Below are 24509 nucleotides of genomic sequence, written 5' to 3'. Positions count from 1 at the left end.
TGTCTAGAATGACAGTAATTGTCTAAGATGCACCTAGAAAAGCTCTTTGGACATTCGAGGCATCTGTCTAGAATTACATTAATGTGCAGCTTTCTGTTCAATGGTCTATGCGATGTGCAACACGGGTGCTAGCCATTGGCTGGCGCTGCTGCTCATATTACAGGTAGTCCTGGTGGTATCGTGCAAGTGGGCAGTAAGTCGTGCTATGCAACTGCCCTCTTGCACAACACTTGTGCAACACATGTGCAGCAGCGCCAGCCAGTGGCCAATTCCGACGTTGTGTTGCACATCATGTCAGCTAGCATTTCCAACTTTCAAATCCCTGAGAAGTAACTATAAGTGGCTTCCTACAGTAATTGAGTAATATACTGCTGTGTATTGCTGGAATATTAATTTTACAAGGAAGCTTTCATGAGAGACTCCTTGTAGTCCTAAGGGGTTTGCTATATAGCCTGCTGTGCTTAAACACAGGCATGTACTACCTGTCAGTTTCCCATGGGATACGTTTCATTAAGTGTATTGGGAAATTATGGCTTGTATAATCCCCATTATGTTTCAGTTTTTCATGATTATCTAAAAAAAAATCTCTTAATTTTGGTTAAAATAATATCGAAAAATACTTCTGGGCAGTATCCAAACGTTTGAAGCTTCCAATGATGGAGTGCCTCTGCACTATAGGTCTGGATGTCACCATATATGCTTCTTTTTCAATTTTTATTATAACTTTTCATTGTAATCTATCATGTTCTAATCTCATTTAGTTTTACACCAACAGCAAGGTTGTTCTGAGATGTAATGAATTGCTCATAGTAGCCTAGTAAGGTTCACACCTTAAGACATCCAAACTCAACATTCTACCTGTTGCCCAACATTATTATTATTTGTTAAAAGAAGCTCTTGGATAGGAACATAGGAAGATGCCTTATCTAGGTCAGTATTGTCTAACCAGACTGACAGCAGGTTCTCCAAGGTTGTAGGCAAGAGTCTCTCTCAGCCCTATCTTGGAGATGCCAGGGAGGGAACTTGGAACCTTCTACATGCATGTAAGCATGCAGGGGAATATCTTACAGTGCTCATATGTAGTCTCCCATTCAAATGCAAACCAGGGATGACCCTGCTTAGCAAAGGGGACAATGCATGCTTGCTACCCCAGGACCAGCTTTCATCCCATGTTAAAATACAACAGGTGCTAACCTGTATAGTGTAAGGAGGACCTCCAGACTGTGGAGGCCTACAAATCAAGATTTGAAACAGTCTTACACTGTATATTGTTGCAGTTGCTAGTGTTTAACAAAATAACAGCTAATGTTTGAGATACAACAGCAAACAGTTTCACACTGTAATCCTATGTACACTTACCTGGGTCTTACTGAAAAGAGTTGATTTACTTCTGAGGAAGCATGCACAGGAATGGACTGCACATCAATCAAGTAATATTGAAGAGTGTTGACTTACCAGATTCTGTTGACATAGCCAATAGAACTGCTGGAATTTCTGAGACATCAGAAGCTGAGCACTTCCTACAGCACTCCGGATTTTACCTAGAACTGAGCAGGCAGGGGGATTACCATCAGTCTGGGTTTGAAGCAAAAACAAGGCACACATCTATTTATGTAACAGAAATGCTAAGGTGGAAAATCCGATTATTCCACTGTTTTGGTAACTATTCAATTAGTTTTCTAAGCTTTGAGTTCTCAAACTGTTCTTGAGAAGGATGGAAACAGAGATCAGATCAGCTTCTGCAAATAAAAATAACAGCAGAAGGAATACCCTAGCAAGAGCTTAATTTAGACATGGAAAGGAAGCATTCTTTTTCTCCATTTCGAACAGAATCAAAGACTGAAGAGAAAATGAGCAAGGCATGGGGTTTGGAGGGGTATTATTTTGGTTTGCAGAAAAGCAGCCTTTGCCACTTTCTGTCTCAAAAGACACCACTACCAAGGGTATAAGCCCATGCTTTGCAAAACCAGTTTGAAGCAGCATAGATGTACATTCCCTGTCCTGGTGTGTCTTGGGGGCTTTTAAGTGATCACCAAATGCACTGTATTAGTCCTGTATTGGGGTTAAAATGCCTCAGTTTATTCAGAAGACTGCAAAACCTGAAAGGTTGCATTAGCATGACACAGCAACTGTAATATAAAAAAACCACTTTATTTACTATTCATCTTTTGCTGTGAAGGAATCAAACAAGTACTTGTACCCCATGCATTTCATTATCAGTGAAATATGATATAACCCATCATTTTTCAAATATCCAAAAATATTGTAAATATGAATATCAAGGAAATCCTTTTTTCTTTTTTCTTTTTCAAATTAAAAAATGTTCAGCACAGGTGTAAGGCAGCTCCAGCAGTGTTGTGGAGGCAAACAATTGTGCAGTGACTTAAAACCATGTGCAGGCACTTCTGCAGCACTCCTTCCATTGAAGTAGTACTACAAAAGGGCCCACATACTGGTTTAAGTAGTTGGACAACTTTCTGCCTCCGCAGCACCACTGGGGCTGCTTTTCCTGTGCTCAGCAGCCCTGGTGGGTCAGAAATGCTGAAACGGCATTGTATGTCACATCATTTCATAAGTACCCTAAAAGAAAATTAAAAATGTAGGTACAAGTCACATGAATATACTCTTACTCTCTTCAGAAAGATCATTTTCTTCTGCTTCTCTCTCCATCTCTTTGCACCATCCTTCCATCCTCTTCGTCTCAGTATGTAGCAACTTCATAAACCAAGACCCATCCCGTCGACATGGAGACATCCGTCCAGTTTCAACTGTTTCAATGGCTGGTTCCAACCAGGGTTCCGGTGGTGGGAGATTGGAAGTGTCTACTTGGGTCCTATAATCTTCTCTGTAACTAAACAACCCCTGTGTCCGTACAGTTCTTACCGCACCATATTGTGTAGGGGTACTGGGCTCTGAATGCCGCTGGAAAGAGCCACCAAACTGAAGCCCTTTATCCTCCATTGTTATATGTCCTGGAAACCCTTCAAGTTCTAGGTCAGCCTGAACAGCTGCTGTTACGCTATTTGACCGCTTAAACCGTCCATGTCTGGAGAGGAATGAAAAACAACAACAACCCAGCAACGTACAAATTCATATATTGACAAATATATATATTACTGAAAGTATTAACACACCATCTCAGTTCTGCTACCATTTGGTGTTTTTTCTGAAATTACTCTTCAGCAATATTAATCAAAAAATTGATATGGTTATTTGAATTAAGAAGGGAATGAAAAACAGTCTACACAGGATTCCTTGTCACTACCGATCCAAACAAAGATATGAACTGAAAATCTTACAAACCACTTCTGGAAGGAAATATTGATTTTTTTTTTTTCAGAGTAGAAAACAAAGCTTTTCATTTGTAAGCGTACTGGAAATAACTTGCAAGCCCTGTAGCAACTCACATGATCACTGAGCTGAATAAAGTCAAATCAATTTGTTAGAAATCTTAAGGTCTAAAAACCTGAGTGTGGGGGAAGGACATTGTTTGTAGTTCTTATCCAAACTTTCGTACTAAGAGTAAAGTACCTCTCTGTACATCTATACATATTTATACCAATATATGTCACACACATAGACACACAGACATACAGACACACATACTAGGTGGCTAGCAGAAGAGCAGTGCTAGCACAAGAGAGTTAGCATCCATTCCCTCTCCGCCGAGGTACCCCTGAGGGCTGGCGGCTTTTAGCAATGTGTGGGATACAGCTCAAGTGGCTGCATGGGAGAGCTCTGGAAACCAGGTGGAGACACATTCCAGAGTGCAGTTCTACTTGTGCAGTGTCTCTGACGGGCTTCTGAGGACTCCTCCCTTCTCCTGCAGCCACCCATGCCAGATCCAGTTGCCAAGGGCCCCTTGATGGGCTCAGCAGGGGCTTGCAATGGAAAGGGGAGGGCTGCGAAACTCTCTGGCGCCACTCTGGATGCTGCCCACTTTTTGGACTTTGCTTTACATACCGTTTATCATCTTCCACTTGCACTCCCACAGAATGATACTCCCGGAGACCTCTGCTCTCACTGTCCGAATCCGTTGCTGTTTCCACCTAGTTCAAGACAAATGATAAATCTGCAGAAGTAAACACTGAACATCTGGAATTATTACAACCTTATGAATGAAAACAAAGGTAATCTTTCTTCATTTATCTTTGGGTCAAAGCTTTTACTTTTACATTTTTTAATGAGTGAGTCCCACTGATTTTTCTGCAAGAGATGGGCTTGGGCTCTCCGCATAGGAAACATCTTGCAAAACGAAACAGCATAGATCATTGTAATGGGATAGAAATAGTGTGATGCTTCAGTTTACAAAATTGCAAATAAACGCTTCGCTTCTGCATTGTAGCTCTTTCCCGATAGCCTGTGAAGTGAGATCTTGTCTGCTTTCTCTACACCCAACCATCACACATTCAGAAGCTCTCTGTCCCCAGAGTTTGCATCTGTACAGCTTGTACACAAATATGTACAACTTGTAGACACCCCAGGGGCATAACAAGGCTGGAGTGGGCCCAGAGACAAAATTTTAAAATGGGCCCCTCGCTGATACACACACACTTCACAATATATAGTGCACTCACACTCACATCCCCATTATGCCAGCTTCTCTAGAAAACTCCACTCCCTCGCTTTAACCCCGTCCCTCCACCCTCCCATGAGGAAGAGCGCTCCCGGCTCCGAGTTGCTTCTGCAGACAAGGACTTTGCTGCATGCATGCTGACTTTGCTCCGAACTTGGGGTTGGCTTTTCCACGGCACCGAAGCTCTGCAGTTGTTGGGGGGTCATGTGACTTGCCTCTGGGGGGGCCCTCGAGGCATGGGGGCCCCCAGGCAGCCACCTCCCCTTGCCTAATGGTAGTTAACGCCACACCCCTGCAAAATGCAGTTTCCAACTGCATGGAGAGAACGCACATCTGTACAACTTATAGAGACACAGGGTGTGTGAAAACAGAGCCCTTGAATGCGAGGAGGTCAGAAATAGGAACAGCAGGTGTGATTTATCCCAAACATTATTACCACAGGCATATCCAGACTCTACAAAGCTAATCAAATTTGAAGTTTTAATTTGTATTTTAAAAGTTCTGAATATTATTAAATTCCTAGTGCCAGAAAACCAATACAAGGGACTTATACTGTTCCAAGTTATCATTCTGTGCAGCTTGCCAATGCTGACATTGACTAAATACCCCAATGACTGCTTCCACATTTTAATACCTTTCATTTGCTTGCCATGCCTAGAAACAGAAACCAGTGCCAAATGAGGATTTTCTATGCAGTTTGGCAAAGTAAATATATTAGTGCCAAGTGCACAAAAATAAATCTGGGCAGTGAAGAGGGGAGGAAAAAACCTCTAACAAAAATAAGAACATTGAAGGTTCAAGTTTCCAGCTGGGAGAAAAGGTTACTCATATGATCAAATGCCTTTAAGAAACAGGAAACTGCTACAAATGAACACTTTAATGACCACTTATTATGGTCAAATACCCCTATGTAGAATCCAAGGGAAAGAGTTGTGGTATTCAAGGACAAGGCAGTGGAGTGAAATCAGGAATAAGAATGGTTTCTTGAAATAGATATTATGTATAGAGAGACAAGTGCAGTCTGCCTTCAGTGCTCTTGCTGCAGGCTCTTTATTTGCCCTGCCTCTGTTCCAGGACTGGAATACAAGCCCCATTCAAAAGCTGGCCTAGATCAAGGAATGGTTAACCAAAAACATCACACCCATCCTCCTCCTCCTCCTCCTCCTCCTCCTAACAACAGCAACAATTTAAATAGCACATGAGAGTTTTCAAAATGCCCAACATCACATACATTACCCTGTTGTCATCAAAATTCGCAGGAATATCCCTAGATGCCACATGCCTAGGGACTGTCTATCTAAGTTGGTTTTGGAGAGTTTGTTCCATAATACTTCTCTCACACAGGTAACAAAGTCTGCATTGTCTACTACCCTACTCCTTGGTGCTGATACACCTGTTGGCCCCATTACTGAAGCCAACGCACCTGCTTGTCCTGCTTCCAATGGCCCATGGTTGGTGTTCTTGTGGAACAGAACATGGTCATATATCTCATACTACTACTACTACTACTAGTCATACTACTACTATGACTATATATATACTGCTCTTCAACCAAAGTTCACAAAGCGGTTTACATAGAAACATACATAAATAAAATGGTCCCCTATCCCCAAAGGGCTCACAATCTAAAAAGAAACATAAGGCAGATACCAGCAACAGCCACTGGAGGAATGCAGTGCTGGGGCTGGATAGGGCCAGTTTCTCTCCCCTTGCTAAATGTAAGAGAATCACCGCTTCAAAAGGCGTCTCTTTGTTCAGTTAGCATGGGTTATCCTACTGGGAACTCTGATCACCTAGGATGTGCTTATCAATAAACATATACAACTGCTATGCACCAGTTAACCATGGCTAACTGCAACTCTGTCATATGACCACAAATACATTTTCCTTCCCCCTTACATGTTTCTTTACTATGGGAAACACCAGTAGGATGCCAGTGTAACTCAGCTGCCTTGTAAAGCATGAAGTGGGTTGAAAGGCCACACTCAGACATAACATTTAGTGCCTCAATGCCTCCTGCATGCAGTTTTCTCCTTAACTCATGGCTGTAGGAGGCCCAGTTTGTGCTAGGCCCATGGCACAGGTGGAGAAGACCTTAACTCTTTACCTCTGTCCCCAAGTGACACCTTTCCACCCACAACATTGTCTGGGCCCTCAATCAGGGGCAGCCAAGGTACTGCAGCACCTGAGGCAAGGTGCAAAATGCTGCCTTGCCCCACAACCCTGGCAGGGGACCAGGGCCTTTTCAAAATCAACCCTTGGAAGTTTTGAAAGTGCATGGGGAGCAGGGAAGGTTGCTAGAAGTCACCTCGTCTCTCCTCATGTGTCTGGCAAGCTTTGCAATAACTGTGATGAGAAGTGCTCTGTGCAAAGTTTGCTAGCCTCTGATCGGTTCCAAAGAGCAGCTCTGATGGCAGCATGTGTATGTGTGTGTGTTGTGTGTGTGCGTGTGTGTGACTTTGCTACCCTGTTGTCACCTCAGTAATCTGTCGCCTGAGGCAACTACCTCATGAAAGGACCACCCCTGCCCTCAATGGCTGCTCTTTTAAATGGAAAAACCATACGCAATAGACGATGGATTGAATGTTATATCTAGTTTTGCCCAACAGTGAAACTACAAGGAAAAGCAGGGGAAGGGGGAGAACTACAACCTCCGTTATATTGTCCCAAATATTCTGTGGGGATCTTTGAAATGGAGATTATTTCCAGTTTTCCGAATTTCACATTGAGACTATATGGTGGAACAGAGTCGATGGCAAGACTCCTGCTGCTTTGAATATCATACACATGATTGCCGATTCCTCTAAAAATCTGGGTTCTGTAACTGCTCTGTGTGGAATTCCTGCTAGAGTCGGTAGCTGATTTCCACCTGCAGAGCTGAAAGGTTGAAATGAAAAGCGTCACAGCAGCTAACTATCTTAAGTTCAGCAGCTACTGTTGGTTTACAAACCACGTTAAATTGGAGCATGATTTTTAAAAATTCAATAATTAACCATCCTGCTAAGAATGGAAATACATACAGGTGCATTTCAGTGTCACGGCACAGGCATCTAATGAGAAAGCTAGGAGTGCAGTTAATCAAATAAGTATGTAAATAAAACCGTTATCTCAGCTGTTCTAAATGCAGGCTTCATGGGCATAATCATCCTTCAAGCTTTATGAAACACATACTTTCTGCACTGTAAAAATTAACAGTCATACCACTTCTATTCATTGCAGCCACAGCAAGAGCGATGGCAAAATGTATTTGCTTCTACAAATGGCACAAACCAACAAGTGTTTGAAATAGAAAAGCCCTGGCTAAATAATTTAACTGGTTTTGCTACTTTTGGTCTGGTGTGCCATGTAGATCTGCCAACGGGGAGGCTGCAAGAAGTCTTTGTCCTACTGAAAATATACAGTTCAGCCTTTTTTCCCCTCCAGAGCCCATACCTTTGACAAATAATGTTTGTCATTTGCTGTACTTGAAAGCAAGCACTGGGGACTGAACATCAGATGCCTCGTTGCTATAGAGATTCAACTGTGTCTGTGTAAATTGCTGAACAAATGTATTCGGGGATTTTGGAGAGTCCACAAACTGAAAGCAGCTAATAAGAAGGCAGATCTAGCCCTTTTTGGAAAGGACATCAACTTAAAAGAAGAAGAAAAAAATTAAGTGAGGGAATGAGCGCTTGAGTACAAATGGTGCTGAAGCAGAGATGGACTGAAGACACAGGCACAGTCAAGGCCTTGGATCTAGCTGCTGTGCAGAGCAGGTGGGAGCAACCATCGACACCTTTCAATTTGAGGGGAAATCTGAACAGCAATGTAGTATGTGGAAGCCCAAACTGCTTTTCTGAGCTTTTCTTTATCATCTTCCAGAGTTCTCTTCTTCTTCTTCTTCTTTTTAAAAAAACACCTCATTGCAGTGTACTGCAGCGTGAATCGTTACATCCCCACACTTAATTACTGCCTAACCACACAGAGAAGAGCTGACCTGATCATTTTATGTTGATACTAAATTGCATTATAGACTGCAATACACCAGCAGAGTCATTTGCCAGAGGTAGGGAGGCCAATCTTTATCCCAACCTAGTCATGTTTTATAGGTCCAAGATTCCAGCAAGAATTGCACGTTCCCAACCCCTGGAGTGCTCGCTACGCAAGTGCTTTTAGAAGATCTATTTTAAATTAGACCTATCTAATCAGGAAGCATTCCATGGCATCTATTTAAACCTGGCAATTATTATTGTCAGTGGAATGGCTTTTGTTTAAAGGGGACAGCAATTCCACTTAACAAGGATGAAATTTAACAAGGCAGCCACTATTCTCCATAATGTTTGAGACAGAGCAGAAATTCTTGTCCTATTATCAGAATGGCATGCAGTTTCAGCAGCCTTAGTGTGGCTATATCACCACCAACATACCCAGTCAAAAATGCAAGTCTGCCTATTTAACAAATGAGCTGAACCTCATTCCATTAATCAGGTGCATGCTTATGCAGCATCAAGGATCACCTCCTCTTGCTTCAGAGGACATTGGCTCTTTACATGGGTCACCCAGATTACCTTCAATTAATTGTCAATTATTTTCTAGAGCCTTTAAGTGACCATGGAGCAGTGACCATGGACCTGATCACCTGACAGCAAGTTTAAAAAAACTGTTCTGAATTCTGCATAGCATATTCAGTCCCCGGAGTTAACCTGTAAATCTCAGTATCCCTGGTGCTGTAGTTATACTTATTCTGGCCCATGGAGTATCATTTGTATGATCAATAATGCTTGCTTACAATACGTAGCAGAGGAATAATACAATGGCCACCTTCAGACATCATACCAAACCTCAGGTAACCATGCCAGAGGTTTGGGTTTCTGGTCATCCAAATTCGGGAACCTTCAGTTCTGTCCATAAAGTGACCTGATGTTTCAGGTCACAAACCTGAATTGTCACTCTTGGTTGCTCTTCGGTTTCATGGGGGATAACTCTGGTTAGAAAGCAGCATTGTGTCATCCAAAGGCTGCCGCTGTAACCAGAGTTGAGAGTAGGAAGCTCCTCCCTCTCTCTGCATCTGGTTGGCTGCCACAGCTGTCTGTCATTAGATGGAGGAAGCACATGTAGCCAGTACCACCACTACCACCCCCAGTCTCCCAGGCTCCAGATTGGAGGCTGAAACGTGGGTCCAATGGACCTGCGGTTTCCGATTATGTGCGAAGGTGGCCAATATAAACAATCAGTTACCACAGGCATGATACAACCTTTGCTAATAACTCCCATGCAGGGGAATCTTTGTAGCCAGTACATCTGTTTATCACCATCATCACATTATCAGTAAAAACCAGAGATGCCAGCAAACTTCTCCAAGCTCGAGTAAAACAATAGGAATTTGAAAAAATAGAGTTCAAAGGAGTTCAAATTTACTGATCTCTGTAAATTTCAAGTTCTTCTATGCTCAGGAAAGCTCACAAGTCCTTCCTAACCTTCATCATCTGTTAACAAATAGGGGAGGGGGGAGGAACCCAAAGTAAATCAGTTCTCTTTTTAAACAATTACATTGTTTTTAGCCCAAATCTAAAGCCCATCATCAAGAACAAAAGAACAAAAGCACCTCCAAAACTAGGCCAAACAAGACGTAGAAAAGCGTCTCCATCCACTTAATCTTATTATTCTGATTATTTAGCAAGCACTTAATAACAGGTCTGGTATTATTATTATTATTATTATTTTGTTATTATTTTTACATTTATATCCTGCTCTTCCTCCAAGGAGCCCAGAGCGGTGTACTACATACTTGAGTTTCTCTTTCACAACAACCCTGTGAAGTAGGTTAGGCTGAGAGAGAAGTGACTGGCCCAGAGTCACCCAGCTAGTTTCATGGCTGAATGGGGATTTGAACTCGGGTCTCCCCGGTCCTAGTCCAGCACTCTAACCACCACACCACGCTGGCTGGTAGCCTGTCTTGCCAGTCATGGTCAGATTTTATTTTTGTTCCTCAAAATACTTCAAGATTCATTAATACTTTAATGTGCATTGCAATTGCACTGAGCTCCCAAAGATATATGGAAAGATCCTTTCTGTCTCAAAAGACTCCTTTAAATCCCTTTGCAAGTTTAATTTTCATGGTCAGTTGGACCTTTAAATATGTGTTTCTTGTCTTTATAAGCAGTAACTATAAAGTAACTCTCAAGCATGTGCCTGAGACTGGAGTGAAAATGTGCTCACTTCCTGTGCAGGGGAGTGCCAATGGGGGAGAATAGAGGTGCCTCTCCTGCTGTGAGGCTCACCAAAGCATGCCCACGCTATTGCAGAGGTGGGCTGCTTTGTGTCTACTAAGTGCTGCTCAATCACAGTTGGGGTTACTGCCATTATTGTACAATGCATAGCAGGCATGGAACAGTCTGCTTCTGTAGCAGCATGGCCGTGCTTTGGAGAGCCTCACAGCAGCACAGGAACCTCTCTTTCCCACCAAAGTTCATCTGTGCAATGTGTGAGCAAATCTCTATTTGTTCTTGTCTCCATCAGTTAATACTAGCTGATAAGGAGGGTGTTGTGGGTGGAGCCCCAATTGTAAAATGGTTGCCACCCCCCCACCCCCCACTGACATTTTTGGGGGAAAGATATTAGATCATTTCTGACCTAATTTGAAATGGGCATTGAGAGCTCACACAACTCCAATAGAAACCTTACTACTTTAGACAGGGTTCTTCATCAGGTTCTTCATCATAAGACTTCTTCAAACCACGGCACCATCTTGGAAGGTGCACACAGAACTCCGAAAAGTGTAGGCCTTCCCAGTATTTCTCCCATAGAGCTTTATGGATAAAGCACTGGGAAGGACTATACTCAGAGAAGCACAGCACTGCACTGAGGTTGAGTTGGTGGGAAATGGCTTTCAAATCGTCGCCAAAATGGCTCCCATTTGAAAAATAGTGAAAAACACTGACTTAAGATACCATTGCTGATTCAAATATGCATAATGAAGTGATACAGTCCTAAGGCCATTATCAATCCTGAGGCCATTATCACCTCAGCTTTCAAGCAGAGAAAGCATGCATTTGAAAGCCCGCCAAAGGAAAAACTGCCATGCTGTCAACCGTTTGCCAAATTATGGCTGGTGTGTTTTTACTAAAAAGCCTTTCCTTTGGAAACTTGAGGCGCCAGAGCCTTCATGCATATTGTGCACCTTGAAATTAGCTCTCTCATACTTTTCCTTTATTGCCCTTGAGCTGCATATCCAACCAGTAAAGGAAAAAGTCACTAGAGCTCCTCCTTTTCTACCTGTCACTTGAGTATGCACATGGGGACAGAACCACAACAAACATGGTTAATATCAGTGCACATGGATATGTATTTAAAACACTACCACAAAGGAAGTGCTTGTAGTTACTGCTGACAGTGCAGTGCATGCAGTGCTGTGGGGCGTTCTTCTTCCATGCAGTGTTTGGTGGTGAAACAGGAAAGAATAAACAGCACATACCAGGCTGACCTCTCCTTCAAAGTCAACAAGGGAATCATTGACTGTAGGCAATGATTCCATTGCTGGCAGAATTCTATATAAAAGACTCTGAAGGATTGAAAAAGAGATGAACATACTGTTCACCTGTGGCCAAGCAGTATAATTTTCATATCAAGCATTAATGACAGGTAACCGGCCTAGAGATATATTCATTCATTTTCTTTCCAGGCACTGCACGTTGGCTGAACCTTTTTCTGCCTGGCCACACCGCCATGATGTGAATTACAATTAATGCTAAGCAGCCAGGGATTGTTTGTCAGGTTATTAGGAGCCACTGAAGCAGAATGACTCATTTGGTGCTATTTATGGAGCAGAGGCAAGCAACTCATCACAGAATAAATGTTAATGACAGGCTACCTGAATCCCTATAGATGAGCGTCGACTCTTAAGGAACTCCTCAGCTTTTGTCACTAGGATGGCCTTGTCGCTGGTTCGTACTGAGGTGCTGTGACTCTCGGCCACATGGCGCTGTGCAGCTGCGGTTTCCATGGCAAGGTTCATGGCCTTGTTACTGTCCAAACTATCTGTCGAGTTGTACATCCCTTGACCATCTTGGGGCCACGGGGAAATCCTCTGAGTCCGACTATCATGATAGGCATCCTGGGTTGATTCTGTGCTGCTCTGTGCTGTAATTGAGATTAGTGGCTTAGAGGTGGTTCGAGGGGGTACAGGCGGTGGTGTTTTTTTGTAACTAGTGTACGTTACAGCTACAAAAGAAATTAAGAAAAGAACAACAGAAAACATGATTAGTAAAAAGCATTGTTGTGATTTATAGGGAGGGAAAAGACAGTTAAAGATGGATTATGCTTCTTAAAAAACTTGAGGCAATTATGAAATATACTCATCTATGAACCTCACAATCAGCATAAATTCTCCCTCATATGGAGAATGGGTAGCCATAGCAACAGGTTCATTTTATTACAAACAGGAAACAATGACTGTGAATGTTCCTCATGCTCAAGTGAGAAGCTTCAGCTACAATGAAGATACAAAGGAATTAGCAGATAATTTCCATAAATGTTCACACAGAGAGGGAGGGTCATAAACCTGGATTTGTACACAGATGCTTGTTGATCAATGCTCCAAATGGCACCAGAAGAAGCACAAGTCTTTTCTTCTACATTCAAACTGGTGTGGATCATGAAATGACCTAACGGCTTAAGGAAAAGGTTGTGACAACATTCTAATCAACCTGGCTTCCCAAGGCTAGAGCATAACAGAACAGAATTTGTGTAGATTACAACACAATTAGAAAAAACAAGAGAGGAGAGAAAACATGATTAATAGAAAACATCATTGTGATTTACGGGTGCGGAAAATGGTCAAATATGGTGTATGTTACATATAAGCTGCTATTCCTAGAGAAAATGGTCTACCAGCCTAGTAAGTTAGATGGTTTATCTTGCCATAGAATGCCCCTAGAACAAGAGGGAATGAGTCAGGGTTGTGAAAACAGCTGGTTGAGGGGCAAAAACATCTGAAAAACAATCACATGTAACAACGGTTCCTTATCCAAGGCAAAGTACCAATGGGAGGAGTCATTTGAAGAGGAAAAGGAATTACATTTCCCCCTGAAACTACACTCTCAACCCTGTTTTTACTCTCACAGTTTTTCACACCCACATCTGTAAGGTCTTCCTGCTTCAAAACACTTTGTTCCATGGGCACTTTGCAAAGGAAAAGAGCCCAACAGACTTTCATTTCACATGGTTGCAGTGCAATGTGTATTTCTCCCCTGAGAGGGACTTTGTGCAGCCACAGTTTCAAAAGGGTGGAGAGGATATGCCCTGGTGTTCAGTGCTGCCCTCTACACACAATCACTTTGTGGACAAAGCCAAGAAGTGAGTTCCTACAGGGGCATGACTAGCCAGTACACTCCTGCTTGCTCCCTCACATGTTGGTTGTCTATGACCTTGATGACATCTGAAGAGGTCTGCAGATACCTGTTAAATTGCAACATCTTGTAAAGACATGATGGAAATTTTATCACTTCCTTGACTACGTGGATTTTTTTAATTTGTTATGGATGTGTGGTAAAACCACTTGGTTAAGATATTACAGATAACTTACATATCAAAGGACACTATAGCAGCTTCCAATCTGGTGAATGGTCATGTATGTTCACTCCCTACTATTTACCATACATTAGAAATTGATGTATAATTTTGGATTTCACAAATGCTTCAGCTGATGGTTCTAATGCCAGTATAGATGATATGCACATTTTGTTCTTGATTTGTATGTCAGGAGTTGACTTATGAGTGGTCCACATACTAAAACACTAATTTCTGCTGTGTGGTATCTGTAAAAAGTTGCCTTGGATTTTTTTTTTTTTTAATGTATGAAGCCTTGTCTACTTTTCAAGTATCCTGAAGTCTTAAGTGCTCTTCTTATGAACTTCTCCCCATGTTTACTGAACATGCTGGTCATACCCCCGGGGCGGAAGCCACATGCTGGCTGCACTCTCTGGAGGCCATGTGTCTAGCATTGATGAGTAAGAAGGCTGAATACACCAGACTGTGGGATAATACCAGACTGATAATCCAGTGGGTAAATTGCATGAACATTTATGAACATGGGGAGAGGTTCATAAGAAGAAGCCTATTAAGTCCCAACTGTGGTGTCTGTAGAAATTTCTGATGCCTGGGGAAAGGAACAGATATCATTATCATAAGGAACATTTTAAAGACAAACATTATGAGGTCAGAAAATAGATGGTACTAATATACACTGATGAAAATCTTCTCATCTGAATTCTTTAATTTGATTATGCAGATTGCCTTCAATATTTTTAACAGAAAGACAATTTACAAATAAGAAATACACCCCTCTGTTCCAAGAAATCTGTTAAATTCCAAGTAGATTTGGAATCAAAGATTTTCCAGTGTGGAAATGAAAGTGAATTTCAGAGTTCCAAAGAACATTAGAAAACCTTTTCAGATGGTTTCTCCATATCAAGCCACATTTAATTATAGGCAAATATTTATTTGATTTTCTACTCAGAGGTTGCCATGGTTGGGGAGGGAGAAAGAGCAAATCCTTTCTTTTCAAGTAAGCCTGTTTTTGTGAACATAAGCCCAAGCTTGTGAAATATCCATCAACAGTGGTGCTGCAATTCCCATAATGTTCCCTAGGTTCTGTGGAGCGGGGTTTGGCACTACAATTCCTACAGTCTGATAGTGTTAACACAATGGCACACATGTTTTATTTAAAGTTGGGCAAATATAAGTGTTGTAAAGGAACTGAACACATGCAAATTTGCAAGGGTGAGTTTTGTTTTCAGAGAAGACTAAACATTGAACTTGGCTCCAAGTTTCCTTCTGTCTTCTTGAAGCATAAAGCAGATTGCATTCTTCAAGGACCCATTTGTAACTTGGTGTGTGCCGTCGAGTTGGGGTCAACTCCTGGCGCCCACAGAGCCCTGTGGTTGTCTTTGGTAGAATACAGGAGGGGTTTACCATCGCCATCTCCCGCACAGTATGAGATGATGCCTTTCAGCATCTTCCTATATCGCTGCTTCCTGATATAGGTGTTTCCCATAGTCTGGGAAATATACCAGCGGGGATTCGAACCAGCAACCTCTGGCTTCCTAGTCAAGTCATTTCCCTGCTGCGCTTAGAAACTTTAAATAGGGCTTGATGTAATATTATTCAGTAATAGAGAGGCTGGGCCATTTTGAAGGTGAGAAAGACACTGGCGGGGTGCTCCTGCATGCAAGGTGGCTAGACTGGAGCCTCTGTGCACACAGGAATTTAAATGGACTAATATTAGCATATTAGGTCATCACAGGAGCTAATCTTCACTAAAGAACCATCCTTCGATGAGACACTCATCTTTCATCTTGCTTGCTCAGCAGTAGGGCCAGCAATAGGGACTGGCATCACTGAGCAGCTGCTGATGGCCCAGGGCCTTCAGAAGAACCTACTGCTGATGTGCCGAGACCATCTCTTTGCCTATAGCCTTCATAGTGGCAGAGTGACTTTGTTGGGGCCTACTCAGATGAGAGAAGGCACACGGAGGACAATTTGCCAAGAGCCCTAAGAAACATGACGCTGACCCTGCTCACCGACAAGCACCTCTTCTAAGTGACTCTTCAGCACAGCTAGTAGTGTGGTTATCCAGAAATTGAGTTGCCTCTCCACAATGTGGAGATGCTGTAATTCACCAGGAACAACTGGAGGAGGATTCTAAAGCAGCCACCTTTCTCTCTGTTGCCATAGATGAAGAGGAAGTCCAGAAAAGCTACAGAGGGAGAGAAAAGAAGACCCCAAAGCAAAAAGTAAAGAGCAGATACAGAGATGAAGAGAATGACCTGTAGAAAATCACCAGACAAGGAATTAACTGTACGTTATTGCTTTATTTCATTTCAATCTTTAAAACATTGCAATAAAATACTAGCATTATAAATTGTGGTGTTGTGGTTAGAGTGTGGAAATAGGACTGGGGAGACCCAAGTTCAAATCTCCATTCAGCCTTGAAACTCACTAGGTGACTCTGGGCCAATCACATATCTCTCAGTTGAACCTACCTCACAGGTTTGTTGTGAGGATAAACATAACCATGTACACTGCTCTGGGCTCCTTGGAATAAGAGCAGGATATAAATGGAAAATAATAATAATAATTGGTGTATTTTTAAAGAAAACAGTTGCATCTTAATATACACATTAAAGTAACTGTTACTAAAAAGCTTTGCACTGTTAATCATTGTTTCCAAAAATATTGAAACATAATTTATAAATTACACCATAAATTGTAATGTTTTTTAATACTGTCCTATCTATGATCCTATCTATGATCTATGTATAAATTAACTACTGATAACGTAGATACTATTGCCTATAAGTAAAATAACTAAAACTATAGTGCCATTACAGAATATTACAACATATGCAGAAAATTACAATCTTTTAAATAAAAAGCAGCCCACTGTACGAATATATTAAAAATAATTAGTCCATTTTTAATTTGGTATAAAGTCTCTTCTTTTGTCTTCCCTTCACAGAAACAATACAGTATTAAGGTCTTCTCTGTTGCCTCTCCCAATCCTGAACATCTTTCTTGCCATCTTTGTGGAAGTTCTGTTTTTAAAAAAACAAGAGAGACAGTTGTTCAACCATGTGTGCTTAACAGTATTGTTATACAATCTGTGCAGATGGGCTAGGAATGACTTAGTTGCTCAAAAGTAAGTTAAACTGCTCAGACTTCTCCAAAGTCTGCTAAGAGTTAAGGTGCACAATTTTTAAAAGTAAAGTGAAGCAAACTTTTTCCTAAGGTAGAGTGAAGAAACATTGCTGTTCAAAGTTCTGTTACAGTTCCCACAATTTTACACACAACCTTTTACTGGGACACGGAGGCTGTCAAGATAGCACCTACCTTCCTCCCAAATGATCTCTCCTGTCCTCCTGGGCACACGGCTTGCATGTCCACATTAACAGCTCTCCCGCAAGGAGCACAGTGCATTGAAGGATTCTCCCTCAGCCAGGTGCTCTAGGTGCCCAGCTCGGGCAGGCAGTCTGAGCAGACACATGATCAGGGACCCGGAGGAAGGGTGCACTCTTCTACCCATGTAAAAGCCGGGGTAAAAACCCTGGGCTACCTGGAAGGGCAGCACCCACAATCCTAGTGCTACACACAAACAGCCCTACCCTGTTAGGGCTGCACAAATCCAGGTAGGGCTCCTCATGTGAACAGCCTCATTATATGCTATATCATCTATCTATATAATTTTCTAAGGCTTACCTGTGGCTAATCCCATGTGTGGCAGCTCTCGTGAGAGTTTGCGAGCAGAAGCACCATGGTGATTGGGCAGTGGGGATTCCATATGCAGATAGGGAGAAGGAGCCTGTGATGGTTAAAGTCAGTTGGAATGCAACTGTTACTGGTCAGAATATGTTCTTGATTATAAAGAGGATATATATAAAAGGATAGTGGGCAGAATTCTGCAAAGAGAGGGGTCATGAGGGAGGAAAGAGCCCCTTCAGGAGAAGGAGGCTGCCACTGTGTGAATTAGATAAGGAAACAAGATAAACAAGATCTGTTAACTCAGGAAGGGAGGGAGGAAGAGGGAGAGAGAAAGAAGGGAGCGGAAGAAAGAAAGAGGGGAAGAGCAAATGGAGGAGAGAGAGAAAAGAGAAAAAGAAGGGAGGAGAAGAGAGAAAGAAGGAAGGGCGAGGGATGAGCCTGAGCCTGTCAGCAGCCTGAAGAGAACAAGCAGCTGTGGTGGCACCTATTGGCACCGAGGAAGGGCCCAGTCAAACACTGCTGCTGTATGGGGCTTCCGAGGCCATTGTCAGAGGGAGGCAGGCAGGCAAGGGGTGGGCTCAGGCCAGTCAGCGACCTGAGGGGAACGAGCGATGGTGGTGGTGGTGGCTCCGAGGAAGGGCCTGGTCAACTGCTGCTGCTGCTCCTGTGGGGAGGAACAGGAGTGGGGCTTGGGTAAGGGTGAAGAGATCTCTGAGGTGAGGGGGCTGTGGCAGGGGGTGAGGGGAGCAATCAAGTACTAGCACGCAGATGTTCTTCGTGGGGTAAGCTGGTATATAAATAAAATTATATATCTATATATTTTATAAAGTATAAGTCAGGTTGTGCCCAACATGTGTTTACCACAGCTATTCATGTGATCAACAAGGTTATAGTTGTATAAGCTTAAAAACAAAAGACTTACACTATTGGGGGAGACCAGCTTCTTGGTGGGAAATCCTTCTTGCATCACTGGGCAGGCTACTGAAAAGAAAGGGAACAAGAGCCTGAAATTAAATCACATCAACATCATTTGAATGCAATTAATGCCAGATAGATTTCAGGCCGAATTGGGCATGCATAAACCCATTGATTTCTAAACGGTTGTAGAACTTCCCATGTATGCACAGGATTGGGTTCCAATACTAAATATAATGACCTAGAGTATGTGATCTTCTGCTCAGAGGTACATCTAGGTATAGCCACTAGGTGTCCAAATCTCTTCTCAGCCTCCAAGTGCGTCGTCATTGACCTGCCTTCTGGACTCTTTGGCTCCCACTGTTACTGTAGCTACTGGCTCTGCCTGTCTTAGATAGGAGGCTTTCAGAGAAAGAATGCCACCTCTTATCCCCCCTTTTGATACATGCCACCCACTTCCAGCTCATCTGGCACTGTCCCTTGCCAGCTGAGCTATTGCTTCCTTCCTTCTTTCAGTTGAGACTCACTTAAATGCATTGCCTGCATTTATCAAGATATCTGTGCATATAGAGGCATTGTGTCCCTTCTGGTTCAGCATTTCAAATATCTAGGCTGGCTGATATACAGAGCTACTAGGAGGCCTCAAGTAGTGTGGCCATGGCCAACTCCAACTTGCAGGGAGCCTGGGCAAATTGTCCCATGGACAGGTCCCAGTAAATGTGGGTGGAATCCAGGAGAGCTGGATTCATATACAGGCAGCATCTCCATGACTGACTCTTGAAAAAAAAGGAAATAAGGAATTCTAAATATCTCAACACTTCTGTCCTGGGTTCAGAACCAAAAATGCCTTGGTCACCGATTCCCTTATCTGGGAACTGGACAAGTTCAACAGTGCTGCTGTTGGTTCTACTGGATGTCTTAGTGGTAAATCCATCAACCACGGTATCCCCTGAACTCTCAGGGTCGGGATTAGTCTTGGACTGGTACTTATCCCACCTCCAGGGGTGGTGGTCCTAGAAGGTGTCACTGGGTACTTTTGCTTGGTCCACTGGTGTTTTGCATCTTGTAAGATTTACTCTTATTCCACATATTAACATCTACCTGAAAACTCTGAGGGTCATCTGGAGCTTTGGACTACAGTGTCCCCAATATGTGAATGCTTTAGCATCTGATATGCTGAACCAGGACAGAGGCAGTGCTGTGGTGGGTATTGGCCAACAAAACAGCTTAACCCAGTGAAAATGGAAGTACTGAAAGTCAGTAGCAGAGCCAATCAGGGAGTAGGGATTAACCTGTTCTAGATGGGTTTACAGTCTCTCTGAAGGAACAAAGAACAAGTGCACACACTGGGGATTCACCTGGACCCAGCATTGCTGCTGGGTCAGGTGGCAGCTGTGGCCTTTGCACTCTGTGTGGCCCACCCACCCTTGGAAACTATTCAGAAACTTCTGCTAGTGCAAAATGTGACCACCAGGTATCTGGGGCTACATGGGCAGATGTGGGGCCGCTCAGGAGGACTGTATTACCCCAATACTGAAATAACTCATCTGGCTGCCAATTTGTTTCCAAGTTATTTGTTTTGACTTCAAGTTTCTTGTTTTGACCTTTAATGCCCTAAGTGGCTTGGATCCTAGATATCTGAAGGGCTTATCCAACTGAATCTACTCATCTTACAAAACCTGGGGGGGGGGGCTCTGCTCCAAATGCCAACATCAGTTGTATCCCCCAGGTTGTATAATTCCCTCCCTGTGGAGATGCACTCCCTATACCCCCACCATAGCCTCCTCTTTACCCAAGCATTTGGGCCAAGAGAGTTGTCTTTAAAAAAAAAAATGTTTACCCTGTTTCTGCATTTAGCCTGTATTTTATTGTTTTTACTCTTTTTAGCTATTTATTACTTTATATGGTTTAATTATTGGCAGCTGCCTTGGCGCCTAAGTGTTGAAACATAGCCTTTAAATACAAAAATAAAATAAATGAGTGAACTTCACCTCACCCAGGGGATCTCATTTCTCAGCCCAGCTCATCTTTCCCTTTAACTCAGCAGATCCTTTTGCAGGATGCAGAACTCCTGGAAGACGAACATAAAGTTTCAGGGAAGTACAGGATCCTGAGGTGAAGCTGAGACATGAGTGGCTTGAATACATTCTAAAGGTAAAGTGTGCCGTCAAGTCGATTTCGACTCCTGGCACCCACAGAGCCCTGTGGTTTTCTTTGGTAGAATACAGGAGAGGTTTACCATTGCCTCCTCCCATGCAGTATGAGATGATGCCTTTCAGCATCTTCCTATATCGTTGCTGCTTGATATAATACCAGTGGGGATTCGAACTGCCAACCTCCTGCTTGTTAGTCAAGCATTTCCCCACTGTGCCACTTAAGGTGCCTAGCCTAGGATAATATCCTCATTAATTTAGGTTTAATTTGGGGAGATGCCTGGTTGCTCCAATTCCTGTCATACCATTCTGATTTGGATAGGGCTGCTGCTTTGCTCTACTGATGGCTTCAGGAAGTTTGAGAAACACTGCTTTAACCCCATCCATCTCAGCTTCCCTAACTCACAAAGCCCCTCTGCAGCCCACTCATCTCCAGCCCTGCCCTCCCAGCCCTGCAGACCCCAACCCACCTTGGGATGTATCTTGTAGAGCTGCTGCCATTGCCCACACTGTTGCTGCCAGTCCTGCCGCCACCAAAGGAGGCACCTGCCACGGCTGCAGGCTCCACGGCTTCTGTAGCACATGATGTTCTGCTGTGATGTAAAGACGATACTCTGCATTGTTGCAGAAGCCATTCAATTTCTGGAAGCATCTGGCAAACAGTTTTGCAAAACTGGCATCCCATTTCAGCTCAGTGCAATTACTGGCACTTTAGGATAATGGACAAGGACTTTCAAACATGGACACAAGTGATATTCTCAAAGTATTCACACATGATGATTGTGTGTGTGTGTGTGTGTGTGTGTGTGTGTGTGTGTGTATCCCCCATACCCCATGTAGGAAAAACAACATATCTGAAGGAACTGTGAAGTCTGAGGTAAAAACATACATGGGGTCACTTACTGTCACACATGGAAAGATGTTTCACTTGCGCAAGTGGTGGTGGGGAGCAATCTTCTTCAATTGCCCCTTCCCTCTGCTACTGATGCCCCCTGAAAATATGTACCTAAGGGTTGAGGACCTCCCAGAACATATGTTTGGGAGGCATCAGGGCAGCATGGGGAAGAGGAGATTGGAGAAAATTGCTTCTCCCTGCCACATGCAGGTAAAATGTGTGCATTTCTGTGCGCAACATAGTACGTACATTCCATGTGACTCATGGTACATATGTTCCGTGCAAGTATATTTGTCTTACCCATAAGCTAATAAAATCCAGGATTATAAAATAGGTTTAAACACTATTGCAATATATACAGAATTGCAAATGAATATATGATGAACCATATAACAATTTCTTCAAAATTCCCTGATGAAATGTAATTCTTGACCCTAGATATGAAAATTTCAGTTTATTGTGTGCGGGTAGTTAGAAATACATACATTAGTCATGTATAATGTACAGATTTTCCACCTGTGCTCTGTACCGTATGAAAAAGATAGTAAAACATTGAGTATTGACTCTAGCCTCACTGATACCAAGGAGGCTGGGCTAAAGTAAGCAATCCTTGAAACACAGTCTAAAGCACAGTTTGAGTACTCTGAGCCCAAGAGGTCCAACAGAAGCAATATTCCATTGGCATTACTGGCAGCTACAATATCAACAGAAATCCTGAGAATCAAGGTGCCATTTCTCTCACGTCTGGATGCAATAATTTGAGATTGTGTTTTCTGTAGAAGTGATGCCCCATACAAGTCTTTTAAACAAAATTTTTGAGAAGCATTTTTGAAAAAACAAAACAAGACCCCATATAATCACTTGGATATGGATGAAACCCATAAGCTGAAGACTGGGAGACAGCAAGAAAATAATATGATTTTTTTAAAAAATCCAGAAGATCCTATGTTAACATTAGTTTAATGCAGACCCTTTTCAATCCGTTCAGTGAGAATTAAAAGTAGTGCTTTGAACTCTGACTGGTGATAGAGAAACAATGCAACATCGATCAGTTTGCTGTTTGAGAGGTTTCCCAAATCAACGTTGTTGTTTTCCCCCTAGTGATCATCCTGTAACTGTAAAATGTATTTTGGGCATTGCTATTTGCCAGATCGCCGTTGCTTATATTCTGGCATACAAATCACTCAAAGCAGTCCTCATAGCTCTTGCACATCATGTCATTTGAACTGGCAATGTGTGTGATGGGACATACAAGGTCACTCTTGTACTTGGACTTGTACAACACAGAGCAGAACAGTATCCCTTGTGCTCAGTCTATATTTGGGTGAACTTCTGCCTCAGAAAGAATTTGATTTCTCTGTGGAAACTTGGAGTGCACATGTATTGTGCTTTAAACTGGGAATTACAGTGTGGCTGTATTTCAAGCTATCTGAATGCATTAAAAAAATCCACAGATAAGAAGCAAAAGCGCTGTGGTGACAGTTTTGATTGGACAAGGTGCGTTTGCCAAGTGGAGGTTACATCTGTGAAATCATCCAAGAAATGCAGTTAACTAATTCCTCCATATATTCCCTCTTGCCTGAAAGCAGTAACCACCCTTCTTCTCATGAATCGATATCAACACTAGCCTAAGTGGAAAACATCTAGACTGACAGAGATAAAATTCCACTTGTATTTCAGTTACTGCCTACTTCAGCAAAAGCAGGCGAGCGTATTGTGTTTGCTATGTAACAAGCCTCATTCATCAAAGGCTCAATTGTGCCTTGCCTTGAAAGTGTGGCTGCCTTGCAGTGGGGGCAATGGAAGGCAAGCATCCTTGACAAGACTGCCAGGAGGATGTGTGTTTCAACCACAAAGAACAATCTTCCCACTAAAGTCCAACCATCAGAGTTTTCAATGCAGTTTTCAGCTTCTTGGCAAGTGTGAATGCATGGCAAGGTGAGCCCCTTGTAAAAATGAATGGTATATTGCATCTGTGTGGGGCACCACTGAATTCATGGATGCAAAATTTCCTGGATTATGTATGGGTGTCAAAAACCATGAGACCAAAAATTATATACAGTATGAAAACAAAAAGTCATGAAACCAATTCATGACTGACCTAAATCAAATAATACCATTATCTGGTACCACCATCATCTGGTAATATCATATAAGAAAAGTTCACAATTCAATGTATTTATTGCCAAAGTGAGAAAACGCAAATATTTGCAGTAAATAGAATTTACCTCACTGATTTATAAATGTTCCCTATTCAATAATAATATGAAACTCTATCTGCTTTGATTTATGGCTCTTCTAGAAAGCAAATGCATTTTTCAATTATGACAGTTTTAGCCGTAAATATTTCATTTTCTAATTAAATAATGGCCCCTTTCAAGAAGCTTCTATGATGTCCTGTCATAGTCTAGGGATAATACTTACATGCGTCACTGAGACATTTTTAAATTTTAAAATACTGTAGCCATCCTTCACAATCTGATTTTTATGAAAAGGAAGCATGGAAAATGCAAATAAATGTACAGAGGTAGCCTACACATGGTACATGAATATTTCTGTCCTCCATCATTTTAAGTGACTGCAATGAAATGACAGAGGTATACTTTCATATTCATCAAATTTAATTTTAGACTGTTTATGCTGTACAGAAAGAAGTGCAGTGTTGTCTTTTGATTACTGTAACTCTTGGCTACTGTGATTCCAGTACATGTGTTTGTCCTGGTACACAGGAACA

At 42.4% G+C, this 24509-nt stretch overlaps 1 protein-coding gene and 1 long non-coding RNA gene across 16 annotated transcripts in view; one reads left to right on the top strand and one right to left on the bottom strand.

Annotated features, from left to right (window-relative positions):
- The window catches only part of DLGAP2 (DLG associated protein 2), a 691732-nt gene that overhangs the window by 25636 nt on the left and 641587 nt on the right, over nucleotides 1–24509 (bottom strand). For all 15 annotated transcript variants that reach the window (XM_053286136.1, XM_053286148.1, XM_053286135.1 and 12 more), the window contains 4 exons: nucleotides 12426–12775; nucleotides 3964–4049; nucleotides 2631–3046; nucleotides 1456–1547 (listed from right to left, as the gene is read on the bottom strand). In XM_053286136.1, the coding sequence (XP_053142111.1) occupies nucleotides 1456–1547; nucleotides 2631–3046; nucleotides 3964–4049; nucleotides 12426–12775 (944 nt within the window). The remainder of the gene's footprint in view (nucleotides 1–1455; nucleotides 1548–2630; nucleotides 3047–3963; nucleotides 4050–12425; nucleotides 12776–24509) is intronic.
- Nucleotides 4000–24509, top strand: part of LOC128340691 (uncharacterized) — a 64909-nt gene continuing 44399 nt past the window's right edge. Inside the window, exons 1-2 of the long non-coding RNA XR_008313891.1 lie at nucleotides 4000–4130; nucleotides 16289–16411. This is a non-coding gene — a long non-coding RNA (uncharacterized LOC128340691). The remainder of the gene's footprint in view (nucleotides 4131–16288; nucleotides 16412–24509) is intronic.

Source organism: Hemicordylus capensis, chromosome 1, assembly GCF_027244095.1.
Source record: "Hemicordylus capensis ecotype Gifberg chromosome 1, rHemCap1.1.pri, whole genome shotgun sequence".
In the NCBI taxonomy this organism is placed as follows: Eukaryota; Metazoa; Chordata; class Lepidosauria; order Squamata; family Cordylidae; genus Hemicordylus; species Hemicordylus capensis.
Note: the sequence above shows the minus strand (reverse complement) of the source record. Positions and strands in the feature narration are given on the sequence as shown.